The 13,333-nt window shown below is 38.7% G+C and overlaps 1 protein-coding gene across 1 annotated transcript; it reads left to right on the top strand.

Annotated features, from left to right (window-relative positions):
- The first annotated feature begins 744 nt into the window (after positions 1-744).
- Positions 745-12,623, top strand: usp3 (ubiquitin specific peptidase 3). The gene is made up of 15 exons (XM_084734544.1): positions 745-1,390; positions 1,663-1,723; positions 3,300-3,437; positions 3,838-3,921; positions 4,168-4,249; positions 4,566-4,645; positions 6,103-6,216; positions 6,573-6,686; positions 6,883-7,032; positions 7,503-7,609; positions 7,752-7,832; positions 7,935-8,053; positions 8,183-8,296; positions 10,758-10,825; positions 11,418-12,623. The coding sequence occupies exons 1-15, from the start codon at positions 1,300-1,302 to the stop codon at positions 11,896-11,898; spliced, it is 1,884 nt and encodes a 627-aa protein (XP_084590670.1). The 5' UTR covers positions 745-1,299; the 3' UTR covers positions 11,899-12,623.
- Positions 12,624-13,333: the final 710 nt, after the last annotated feature.

Below are 13,333 nucleotides of genomic sequence, written 5' to 3' on the forward strand. Positions count from 1 at the left end.
GTTTTTGTTACCTTAAATGAGTTTTTTATACCTACAAAGAGCACATGTCCTCTTCCATGGAGACTGTCATGCCTGGGCTACAGTAGCCCAGAATGGACAAATGAAGTACTGGCTCTAGATATGGCCTCTTGTGTTTTCGTGTGTTTGCAGCCACTCCTACTCATTTAGACCAGCAGGAAGGGACAAGGTGTTTGCAAGCTCAACTCCCACTAAATTCTACACACTGGTCCTTTAATTTTCTCACCATTGTTGATGAAATGTTGATTTTATGTTGCAGTCATTTGTGAAGATTGTGCATGTGTTGGAAACAACATTTTGAATCTGTCATCATTGTTTGGTGTTTTTACTGAGTAAAAGTACATCTAAAAAAAGAGGCTACATCTAAATATTGTAAGGGACATGAGGGAGGTCCTCGGCATATTTGCTATCTTGTAAAGGGCTAACAGGTGAAAAAAAAAAGATAACCTCTGTATTATCAGTTAGCAAAAACATAACGTTAATGTATTAAATTAAGTGATGAGCGGAAATAAAATTTTTTGTGGTGGTGGGCCACCTAGTTTACTTAAATCGAGCTATTTTCTGAAAGCCGGTGAAATAAGTGTTGTCCTTTACTATCTGAAAGTGATGATTTCAGTGTTGTACGCTGACATAATTAATTTAATTTTTATCTATGATAAAATGACTCACGTTCACATTGGAGGAAGAGGGGCTGTGGTTCACTAGTACGCATGCGTGCCACGGTGACACAACTTCAGTCTCGCAGCGTGGTTTAATAAAGTGAAACATTTGTGCTTCAGAAAGTCAGCTGCGATAAATACAATATATAAGACCGCGGACCCAAATATGAGGTACATACAGCCTCTGTAATCGTCTCGGGAAACGTAAGAGAAGGCGGAAGTAGTCCTCCGTGCTCCCAGCAGCTTTTCATCTTTGTTTTGTAGTTGGCAAACAGCCGAGCCGGCAGACACAACGTCACTTCCTCAAGTTATTTCCATTTGTTTGTGGCAAACGACAGCAGTTATCTAGTACCTTATTACACCAAAGATAACGTTTCCATTTTAATTTGCAGTATGTCAGGGTGAGAACAGCGGTACATTTATTTTCTGTAAACCGCTGCAAACTGAAAGTATGCAGATGCCTTAGGAGCTATCAGACGTGTTAGCGCTAGCAAAGGCAGGAAAACGTGCGCTCGCGAAAAGAAGTAGTTGGTCAGCTAACGTTAGCTAGCTAGTTTAGGTTAATTGGCTAACTATTGTTAGCTGCCTTGTTGTAGTGTCGGCTATCATTAGCTGTACACTGATGGAGTGCCCTCATCTGAACTCAAACGTGAGCTGTCCCGTCGACTCCTCCAGGTTCCCTAACGGTGCTCCGTCCTCCTGGTGCTGTAACGGTAAGAAAAGTGTTTGTCACCCTTGTATTTTACGTTAACGTGTTAATGGAAACATGCATGCTACAGATGTCTGTGCAGTATTTTGGATCCCAGCGTCTGTGCTGCCATATTTTTGTCAGCCAGATAGATATCGCATAATATATCACAAGGGCAGATCACAATTCACGAGATACACTGCAAATCCCTGTGACACATGCAAATTAAAAAGCAAATCTCATTGTCTCATGAAACAGTATATTCCTCAATTAAGGCAGCTTCATTTTGATCTCCAGTTTGCAGGTCCAATAAAAGTCCATGGATTTGCCTTACCTGTCAGATGGTCCACTGTGGAAGGTAAGTTGTTGGCGAATAAAGCTGTGATCAGAGTAACATAGACAAGCAAACATACCACACAAGTCACTCAGGTATTACTCTGTTTTGTTTTGTTTTTCTCAGTCTCAAACCTTTTGCTTTTGACTTTGTAACTGACAAGTCGGTGATAAAGCCGTGTAAAAGCTGCTACACATGGATGTTTTTTAGTCAATAGGAGTGGTTTTCAAACTGGTGTTTGAGAACCAATAAAAGTCCTTGAGTCATTTGTAGGAGGACCCCATCAAAAGAATGAATAAAATATTATAATGTTGATCACTTTTTTTTTTTTGGAGGTTGGAACAACACAGGAAGGAAAAAGTTGCCCGTTTTGATCGATTGTAATTTAGAGTGATTATAGTTTGATCATTGACTGTGAAGACATTAGAGGTTCATGAACACAAAATCCTCTCAAATCAGGGTCCTATTCGGCATCTATTGTGGCGTTCCTTGACCAGGGATGTCAGAATATCAATATTAAGTCGAAAATGTTTGATATGAGCTTTCAGTTTCAATAACTGAAATCAAAGACAGGCTTTGCAATTGTGCCAGTAGTTTTTTTTTTTTTCTCTCCACCCCCGCTTACTTGCAGCACCCAGCACATTTCAAAGATGGCACAGCATAGATTACTGAACATTATATCACACTTGATACCTCATAGACTAAAGAATAATTTGAAACTGTAAATGACAGTTGTCAGGGCATAAAGCCAATGATCTGTTGATCTTTATTATTCAGGACTTGATAGTCTGACAATCAGTGTAAAAAATAAAAGTTCAAATCCAAACCCAACCTGAAGATCAACAGTGTCAAATTGACACATAGATATGAAGTATCGTGACACCACTTTGCTTGACATGAAAAAGTTTGGATCCCCTAGTCGCTAAAGTCAGTCACTGGTCACTGGGATGGCAGTGTGGTCCTCAGAACCTGAGGTTTAAAAAAAAAAAGCATTCTCCCAGAGCTGTGACTGCTTCCTCTTTATTATACTTTAATTCAGGTCACAGAGTTAAGCATCTGTTATAGTTGGACCATCTTTAAAAAAACACCAAAATCATTTGACAAAAACTCATCTAAGCGGGTGAATTAAAAATACTCTGTCCACTCTGCACAATTTTAAATTTGTTTCTAAACAGTGGATGAAATGATACATTTCCTTGTTTCTTTTTGTACAGCACAATAAAACTATAAAGACATCATTGTGTATGCACATTTTTAAACAGTGATAAGTAACATTAACATAGAAAAATACAACTGAGTATTTGATTTTTAAATTTTGGTTCATGTCCTACAAATCAGGCTAGAAGATGTCATTTCCATTTACCACTGAAATCATGTAATATTGTCTGAACGTGGTATATGGGTTAAAAAATCTGTTTTTATTGTGCAACAGATGGTTAGAAGAATCTTTATGGATTCTGGAAATGCTGTCATCACCATCAGCAAGAGGTGTTAATCTGTTTTTGGAAGATTTATTGATTACATTTGTGTGCGTAACTTAGGCCAATTTTCAACTAGTTCCAGATGTTGTGTGTTTATAAAGTAATCTCTTCTTACATAGATATGTCAATGGACATGCAAAGAAACACTTTGAAGAGAGCCAAGTCGTCGGCATTAGTCAAAAGAAGGGTGAGAAACAGGAGAAAGAGAAATCCCATCATTCTGTCTGCATGGACTGCAGCAACTACAGTGTATTCTGGTGAGTGTCCTTCATGACCAACTTATCTGTGGCTACAATCTGTGAGTCACTGTGGGGCCCTGCAGAAGTACTTTTAAGAGGCAAAGGATTGTTGTGGTGTTGTAACAGGAACAAAATGTTTCTTTATCATCATTCATTTATTTCAGGTAATGAGTTACTTAGCAAGTAATACAACATTCTCCTGGTTATATGCCACAAATGATAATATGTTAATGGAACACTAATTATAACTATATTAAAAAATAACACGTCATATTTATACCCGTAGTTAAGATGTTGCATGCATCACAGTGAAGCACACTACATATTTATAAATACCATGTTTCTTGTGCAGATAGCTCAATAAGTTTTTGTGTTTTTTTAAGCTATGTATGTGACCTGACTAATGTGGATTTTGTAGTTACAGATGTGATGACTTTGCTGTCAATGACACCAAACTTGGGCAGGTACAGAAGGTGAGGGAACATCTTCAGAGTTTAGAAAAGTAAGTACTGATCTCAAGAATACAGTCTTAATGTATGTGGTTTTTGTCTCAGTTTTACTCATCATTACGCTTGCCAAAAATGCAAATAACATGAATTTAAATATAGCATGAGTTTTGAGTTTCATATTGTTAAATAAAAAAAGGCAAGGTATAATATATCTACCAAAATATCCACCTAATCAGGAACATATATGCACACATAAAAGATGTTTCACAATATTCTCATAAGTGTTTTCCCTCTTACAGCTCAGCCCTGATGGGTGACAGACAGAGAAAAAGAAAACTTGTGGAGAGCACAGCTACAGACAGCAAGTTGTTAAAAGACAATGTAAGTGCCTCAAGATATCCTGATTGTTTTCTTTTGTAAGAAGAAGCAAAGTTGCAGCTGCCCTGCAATTATTTCCTAGCACAAAAGACTATGCAACCACTCAAACTTTGCTCAGATTTTCCTTTTACAAGTCCATATTCACACTGCGGGACAGGGCTCTAATTAAATGAGTCACAGCAGCCTTTATGGAGTTCTACACTTTCACATTGTCTTTAAATGTTAGCTTAAAACTTGTTACTTATTTATTTATTCAGTGGGTATTTAAAAAATGTTTAATATACATACACATCTTTGTGTTCTGACTTGTCTCTGTCAGGATGGGGTGGCGTTAGGTGCTACAGGCCTGCGGAATTTGGGCAACACGTGCTTCATGAATGCCATTCTGCAGTCCCTCAGGTAAGGCTCTGCTCTGAAGAGGAGGTATGTGGGTGGTAAACTGGGTCTGCAGCATGGTTCAGTAACTCTGCCCCTGTAGACCCAGGGCCCCACGACCAGTCATCCCTTATTAATACAGTCTGGGGCACAGTCAGGGGAATTATACAGGCTGCTTGGAAACAAGACACAGTCAAAGGCCAGATTTCCCCGCTAACACATATTTTGCCTGGTTTGTACAGGATTATACTGGTGTGTTTTCACATTTACTGTATATCAAGCCCATTTTGCATTACTGCTGATCATTTGGGCGTGTCTATATGTAAATATAAATAATTGACGACTTACATATTGTTTTATGTTTTAACCCGATCCATTCTGAATTTAATTATCTGTATATACACTATGTTGTATTTTGTATGTAACATGAAGGAATTACAACTCAAATTTTTTGTACAAACCAGTGTTGTGCAATGCTAATAAATGGCCCTGATCTCTTGCTTTACAAATGCATGCCGTAAACTCTTGAAAGAAAAGACGTTGAAGTACTGTTAATTCATAATTGTACATAAAATATAGTTGTTGAATTTATAGTATATTTTCATGGCAACCTTAGTTCCCCCGTTGAAGTCAATAAACAATTCAAATCATAAGTACCGGAAGGCAACAGCACTGCTTCATTGCCTGTATAAAATTAGGGCTGAATGATTTGAAGATTTGTTCGTTGCCATGGTATTGAATGGTGAAATTAATACTCAGCTATTCATGTATGTATTCCCTGCTGGCCGCCTCATGTAGGCGATGTTTTGTCGGCCTGTGTCCAGCGCGTGCTGAAGTTGCAGCTGCTCGTGCCTGCCTCTCCCCCTCTGTCTTCCCCTCTGTCTGCCTCAGACCCCCCCCCCCCTCTGAAGTCTAAAGATTGAATGCACTTTGAAAATCTGAATAGTAAAAGTGAAATGAAAACTTTGTAATCAAATATTTGCTCTCCATGTGAAGACAATTAACATGGCAAATCACTTAAAATGTGTATAAATTATTCAATTCTGCTGTCTGCTCATATGCATAAAGGAAACAAATTGATATACTTTGATCTAGCATACAATAGAGATCCAGAAGGTATAGCTGGACATTTAGAGAGTGGGGCAGGTGGACAAGCTTGACAGATAGTGGTCACCCTGGTCAGAAAATCAACCCAGAGGACAGTATTTATAACGAGAATGACATAACTTCTCTAGCTTCTTGCATTGAAGTGGTTGTTGTTTGTCAAATTAATCTGCGCCTTCAGCTGCATTACCAACCAATGGGGAGGCAATTAAATGAAAAAAAAAAGTAACATAGCTATCCTTATCTTAAAGTGTTTTTGATGTAGTCTGTTCCAAGGTGCTCGGGGCCACTCACATAGTTGATTATGGATGTTCCTGTGTAATTTGCAAATCTCAGGTGTGAAGCATGTTATCACAAGACATGTTTTTCTTTTACAGCAACATCGAACAGTTCAGCTGTTATTTCAAGGAGCTGCCTGCAGTGGCTCTACGTAGTGGTAAGACGGCAGGAAGAAGGATGTACCACACCCGCAGCCAGGGGGACACCAGTGTGTAAGGTCCTCTTCTGAAGGAGGGGGGATTTATGGGCTTAGTGCATAGAAAAATGACGAAATTGTTTACTGAGAGTGATCATGGATGACAGCCTTCTCAGAAATCTTTTCTTATGAGGGTCACAACATTATCTTAATTCTGCTGCAGAGCGAGACTGGAATTTCACACATTAAGTGGTACAGAAATTATGTTTTACACAAGTGACCAGAAAAATAAAAACACTGTACATTGTACTTACACCTAAGTCCTAACTATTTTTTCTTTCTTTTTTATTTATTCAGAAAAGTATTAGATGGGCTTTAGATGTCAATTGCAGCTGTGCAGCCTGGTAACAGGATCTTCTTTATGTTGAACAGGTCTTTGGTGGAGGAGTTCAGGAAAACCCTTTGTTCCCTGTGGCAAGGCAGCCAGACGGCCTTCAGTCCAGACTCCTTATTTTATGCTATATGGAAAATCATGCCAAGTTTCAGGTATGCCAACACTGCACAAAGAATTTGCCAGGATTAAGCTCCTGATACTGAGAAGTAAACAATTCTGTTTTCTGTTAATGTGCTTATGTGTTGCATATTATAATCAGGATGTTCTCAAAGTTGCATCATGTATCACAGACTGAGATCTATTGTGAGTTATTACAGAATGTCATTTAAAGGTGTGTTTGTTTTCCAGGGGCTATCAGCAACAGGATGCTCATGAGTTCATGCGTTACCTGCTGGACCACCTCCACAGGGAGCTGCAGTACAGTCGCAACGGGGCGTCTCACCCAGTCTCTCCTCAGGATGGGGTCAGACTCTCCACCACAGAGGGCAAATGCTGCATGTAAGCCCATCTAACTCTGCAATTATTTTGTTTTTGTCGGCCTGTGTATGTGTTTTTATGTTCCAGGTGGATTTTATATTGACAGAGTAGACACATTTAGCTTTGTTGACATGCTGTCAGCCATCCATGACATGGCTTACGAAAGACTTCTTGAGATTTCTTGTTCTTGTTCTAGTTGCCCATTTTACTATGCCACTTTGGCATATTGTGTTTAATATTTCCAATGACTTACTTACTGAAAGCATTCTGTTTTTAAGTTTGTATAGCAATTAGTATAGCAATTAGTTACTTTTACTTAAGTACAATCTCATGAAATACTTACTTGTAACATTGACTCTTTGGTAAACATTGACTGGTCCACATGCTGAAAATGATGTGTTCACATATTCTTCTGCTTCTGCATTGATCGAATACAATAATTATTAATCTAAAACTTAAAGGTTTATGTTTGCCCTTTTGATTCTTTGCAGAAATGGGACTGCCAGTGTTGTCACATCCATTTTTGGTGGCATACTTCAGAATGAAGTCAACTGCCTGATATGTGGGACCGAATCTCGGAAGTTTGATCCTTTTCTTGGTAAGCAAGTTGAAGACAGACTCTCATTTTCATGTAGCAAAGCCATTTTCCCTGGAGACTTTCTTAAAGAATGTAAAGACCTTTACTTCCAGGTATATAATTAAAGCATGTTAACGCCTCTTTTCCTGTCTTTTTTGCTTAGATCTCTCTTTGGACATTCCCAGCCAGTTCAGACAAAAGAGAAGTAAGGACCAGGAACCAGGGCCAACATGCACCTTACGTGGCAAGTTTCTCTCTGCTGGACTTCAACATTTTTTAGCAGTGTTAGTTTCAAATTGTGAACAGAGGGATGACAGTATTTTATATTTGGTTGGCTTTGTTTTAGACTGCTTACGTAGCTTCACTGACCTGGAAGAACTTGATGAAACAGAGCTGTACTATTGCCACAAGTGTAAAAAGCGACAGAAATCCACGAAAAAGTTCTGGATCCAGAAGCTGCCAAAGGTATGAGAACAGAAATTCTAATTTTTTTTAAAAATCTACCTTTATTTATTTGACTGTTTATTCTATGAAAGGAAAGTGTGGGGAAACTGTGTATTTTGGTATAATTGGAGGTTTTATGTCCAATTGTAGGTTTTGTGTCTGCACCTAAAAAGGTTTCATTGGACAGCCTTTTTGAGAAACAAGGTGGATACTTACGTGGAATTTCCACTGAAAGGCCTGGACATGAGGGGCTACTTACTTGAGGTGAGCTCAGAACAAGAAATGCTGATCCTTGAATGTTACATTTCAGACAAGGCATATCAGGATATAGTATCTGTGGTAACTCAGGGAGATTTACCAGTATTGTTTAATAAGATAGGTATAAAAACGCTGAAAATAATAAACAAGAAATAATACATGTATGAAAATGGAAGGGCTGTAGTTTAAGTCAGGAACCCAGGAATGTCACAGTAAGAACCATTACAGGTCAGGCCTCTGTGACAAGTGCAGTTTTGTGGACTCCAAAACACCAGTTGTACCCATAACACAGTATCCAAAATAACAAAACATCCTCGCAAATGCTTGTATCAATAAGTCATCCCTGCTTTTGTCTGCGTCCATGTTATGGAAGATCCCAGGAGAAAAACAAGTTTGCTCAAGTGGTCAGGAAGGACATTTTATTGGTATTACTTCAGTCATACTTGTAGGAAACATCACAATACTGCAATGACTTTGTGTACATGTGCCAAATTTAAACCTTTTTAATGAAGGGGTATGGCTTGGTAACTTCAAAAAGGAGTCAAGACACTGGTCACATCATGGAAAGAGCTTAAGCAAAATGTCAGACAGCAAACTTGGTAACACACGTGACATATAGTGGAGAACTGTAATAGCTGCATTATAAGCTTGGCACAAACCGAGCAGCCGCAGACAGCATGAAGAATAGACTGTTTCGAAAATTTACATATAGGAGATTTTTATAGGCAAAAATTACAATCACTCCTTTGCCAAACTGGTGATTTAGTCAGACTTTACAGTCAGCTGACGATGGTTTTATATCCACAGTGAAAAAACATGTATTGCTTGTTGGCAACCAGAGAGATCATTGTGGGCCTCTGCTGGCTGACCAGAGAAACACAACATCTGGAAAATGATGCAGATGGTCTTAAATTTGCAAAGCTGAAACAACATAGATTTAATCTGCTACTATCGTTGCTTAGTTGTTTGCCTTTTTTTATATATATAAAATGCTGTATGAAAATTAAAAATGGTTAAAATTCAGCCTCTCACATGAGGATTTTTATTTTTTTTTAGTTTTTAATGGTAATAAACTGATTTATCTTTTGGACATATGACGTGAGGGCTTTGGGAAATTATGGTGGGCATATTTCACCATTTTTTTTAACCATTTTAACCAAACTGTCAAAATAAATGACAAATTAATCAATGATGAAAGTAATATCTACACATTGATGCTTAGAAAGAAATTTTGAAGGCACTGAAAGTAAGAATCGGTCTGTTTTTGTTAACTTACAGTGAACTGTTTATATCAGAAGGTGTGGGTCCTTTTCCAAGGTGTCCATCATGTTGCACTGCCATGTTTCTACGGCAGCCTGAAACAGCCAAACCCAACACTGGGTCCAGATACAGCCTTTTGTTTTTTTTGCCAAGTTTTGCAGCCACCATAGGCTCTACAAGGTCACAGCTGGTTTAGCTTTGGGCACTATCTATTTTTTAATATTATTTACAATATTATTACGATATCTGTGTAAATTTTTTTGTAAAACGGCTTTGCTTTGGTCATAAGATGCTGCAGCCTTTATTCACCGACAAACTCAAACCTACGCTGTACATTTACTGCCACACTGGCAATTTAACTGCTCACCTTCTCTTCTGCTCAGTGCACATTCACTCAACTGTAGACACTCACTGTCCCACACGTCTCTGACCAAGCAGTGGTCTGCACTGTTAATTAGCTCACCTTGTATCATTTGGACTAAACCCTAAATACTCCAAACTCTAAACGGGGGCAGAGGCTTTTTTTTTCGTTTTTACTTGGTAGTCCAGGAACTTTATCCTCCAGGTGCCATGTTTCTCAGCGAAGCTGCATTGTCTTGTCCACCAGATGAGAGATGGACCTCTCTAGGCATGTGCTGCTCACTACAAAACAGTATATTTATTTCAGTTGAATAAAAAAAGCAGTGTTTGTATTTTTGATGGTATTGAAAATCATACTTTTGGGATATCCTGGTGTACAGTAATAGTGCAAAATCCTGCAGTAGATGCTACTAAATCTGTAAAGGGCAATGAACTGTGTAGTTATATTACCAGCTATAGTGCATTTATTATTAATTATTTGGTATCAGCATAATCTGAAGTCTGTTAAAATCATTCCTTCTTTGTTGTTCTTGAAGTTGTAGCATTTTTGAGTTGGTGAAGCCTCTCATTGTTATTTAAAACATCTGCGTGTCCTGTATCATGCTGAGTCTGTAACCCCCAAGGGTTTTTTGAAATTTGAGAGCTCCATAATTTTCATGTGAATGTTAACTTACGTTTATGCGCCTACTTGTGTGTTACTTGTCTGAAAATGAAACCTTTGTCTTGCAGACATGTGCAGGTGCTAAGTGTTCTGTCTCCTTGAAGCTGTAAATCTTTGAGTCGTGATGGTGTGGGTGGAATTGAGAGCCCAGAAAGGAAATCTTATCTTGCTTTTTTATGTTTGCAGCCAGAGAATTCATTACCAGAGAGGTGCCTGTATGACCTTGTTGCTGTCGTGGTGCATCACGGATCTGGGTGAGTAGATGAAGAATCCCAGCTTAAACAATTATTTGTTCAAGTTTCACACGTTTAATTATAATTTGCTGTTTAAATGAGCACATACAGCATCTGCTGCTGCGTCTTGCATATATCAGACCTGTTTTGGGTCAATATGTGCTTTTTCTCCCCTCCAGCTGACAGATAATCATTTGTTCAGATGCATGTGCTTTTGTCACCATGGTAGCAAAATTAACAGCTGGATCCCTCCACCATTAATCTATACATTATCATCTGCCAACCAGCTCTGCCTACCGCAGTCGGCTGTCAGTCACCCATTCGCTGTATAAACAATTCAGGTCCAATTTACTTGAAAAGCCTTGTGGACAGCTGCAGTTTAAAAATTCATGTAACCGCTAAATGCTGAAAGGCATTAAGCTGACAGTCCTTGAAAATGTGTTTAGATACGTGTTTGTCAAAGTGCTGCTGTTTCACCTTTGGCCTCTAGGTGGGAATGTTGCACCGCTACCGTGTAGTTGAGCTGAACGTGTCTCTTTCACTTCAGCAGCAGTAAATGAAGTCTTGTAAGAAGCCAGACAGCAGAACATGATATATGTGTCTGTGTTCACAGGGTTGGATCAGGGCATTATACAGCATATGGCAGCCATGAGGGCCGCTGGTACCACTTCAATGACAGCACAGTGACTCTGACCAATGAGGACGCAGTGAGGAAGGCCAAGGCCTACATCCTCTTCTATGTGGAGAGAACTGAGCAGGTGGCCTCAGACAAGACTGCCACAAACAGCAGAGCCACTAACACGCCTGCTGTGGGCACAGCAGTCATGGATAGTGTTTCTTCAGTTGCTCAGGACGAGGTTGCATCAGACACGGTTGCCACGGACATGGTTTCGATGAACGTGGCAGCCTCACACATGAACGCCGTGGACGTGGCAGCGGCCCCAGATAATGCTGTGCTGGAAAATGAGGGTGAAGACATGGCTGAACTGCACAATGCTGACACAGCTTCAGTGGAGGCTGACACAGATAGGGATACCTCAGACAAGGCTGCAACAGAGGAAACCAGCCAAGCTATACAAGCCGTTGCACAATGATTCTGTCAGACTGCCTCAGACCAGCTCGTCACTCCATTCTGGCTTCACCTCAATCATATTTCTCACAGTGCTTGATTTAAATAGTTAATTTTCACGTTTTAATGTATGTGCTATCTATTTTGTTTTTTTTATGACCTGCATGACGACCTGCATCATGTATAATTTGCTGCTTGAGTTTTGTTTAGTATTTTTTGCATTTATTTCCTTGATGTTGTATTCCTCAGTTGAGGCAGACTTCTTCGTACGTAATAGATTCCAAAGGTGATTGTTTAAAATAATGAAGTAAAGCTGTAGCCTTGGAAAACCTCAGTTGGTCCAATGTTTAGTCTAGTCTGATGAGATGTGTCAAGACACTGTGTCATTGTAACAATATTTGGAGTTTCTATTGTTTTTAAAGTTTCTAATTTTGTAATTTCCACCTCTTGAAAACCTCATAGTTCTGTTTTCCAGTTATTAGGGAAGATTTTAGCATATAGAATGCAATGCATTTATTAATTGACAAGTGCTCGTTAGGGCTTTAGAAGGTTGTTTTAACTTCTTGACCAGAACCAATGTGAAAGAAATTATCATTCTCAAATTGTTTTGTTTGTCTTTGTTGACGCTGGAGTATAATTTAACGTTTGATATTGATCTGAAATGGGCTTTGAAACAAGCTCTGATGAAATGCTCTTTTAAAACATGTATCAGGCAAAGTGATAAAATACAATGGAGAATCTTTTTTCAGATGTTTGATGTTTTTTTTCCTTTTTCATCTGCGGAAAAAACACTTACATTTCACCCTACACTGAACCCTGCTCCTTTTGTAGCAGCCCAGCAAATTTATTACCACGGCCAGACAGCATGGAGGAGTTAAAACTAGACAGGAAGGAGGGAAGGAACGTTTATTTCTACAATTACTCTTTTAAGCATGTTTCTTGTCTACTAGGTGCTAATGTCTTCTTTTGGTAATCTTTTAATTTGATTCTTTAATTCTTTTAAATGGCAGACGCTCCCTTTATTTAAATAATAAAGGCTTTGAGCCATGCAACCACATTGTCTCAAAGGGAAACACCTCTAGATTTAGTCTAGAGTCCTAGTGGAGTTTATTCCCTTTGAATTTTGTAGTATGATATAACTTCATGAACTACAGGTGAATAATATCTGCATGTTGGAAACTGTTATACAATTAATTAGTGTTCATGGATGTTGGATAACAACCTTTTATCCTGCACAACATGCAGGATAAAGAGAAGGAAAGTTCATGTGGAGCTAAAACTATTTTTTACTCAACTAACAACATTTGACTTGCAAATATTAATAAGCAACTAATCCTATGTCATATTTTTTTCTTTTTTTTTAGTCCACAATCTGTCCATTTACATTTTGACATTTGGTCAGTCAATAGTGATAAATGTAATAAAATAGAAACAACACAAAACCAAGACAGGACTGATAC

The sequence above is a fragment of the Lutjanus erythropterus genome, chromosome 13 (genome assembly GCF_056507025.1).
Source record: "Lutjanus erythropterus isolate fLutEry1 chromosome 13, fLutEry1.hap2, whole genome shotgun sequence".
Taxonomy (NCBI): Eukaryota; Metazoa; Chordata; class Actinopteri; order Lutjaniformes; family Lutjanidae; genus Lutjanus; species Lutjanus erythropterus.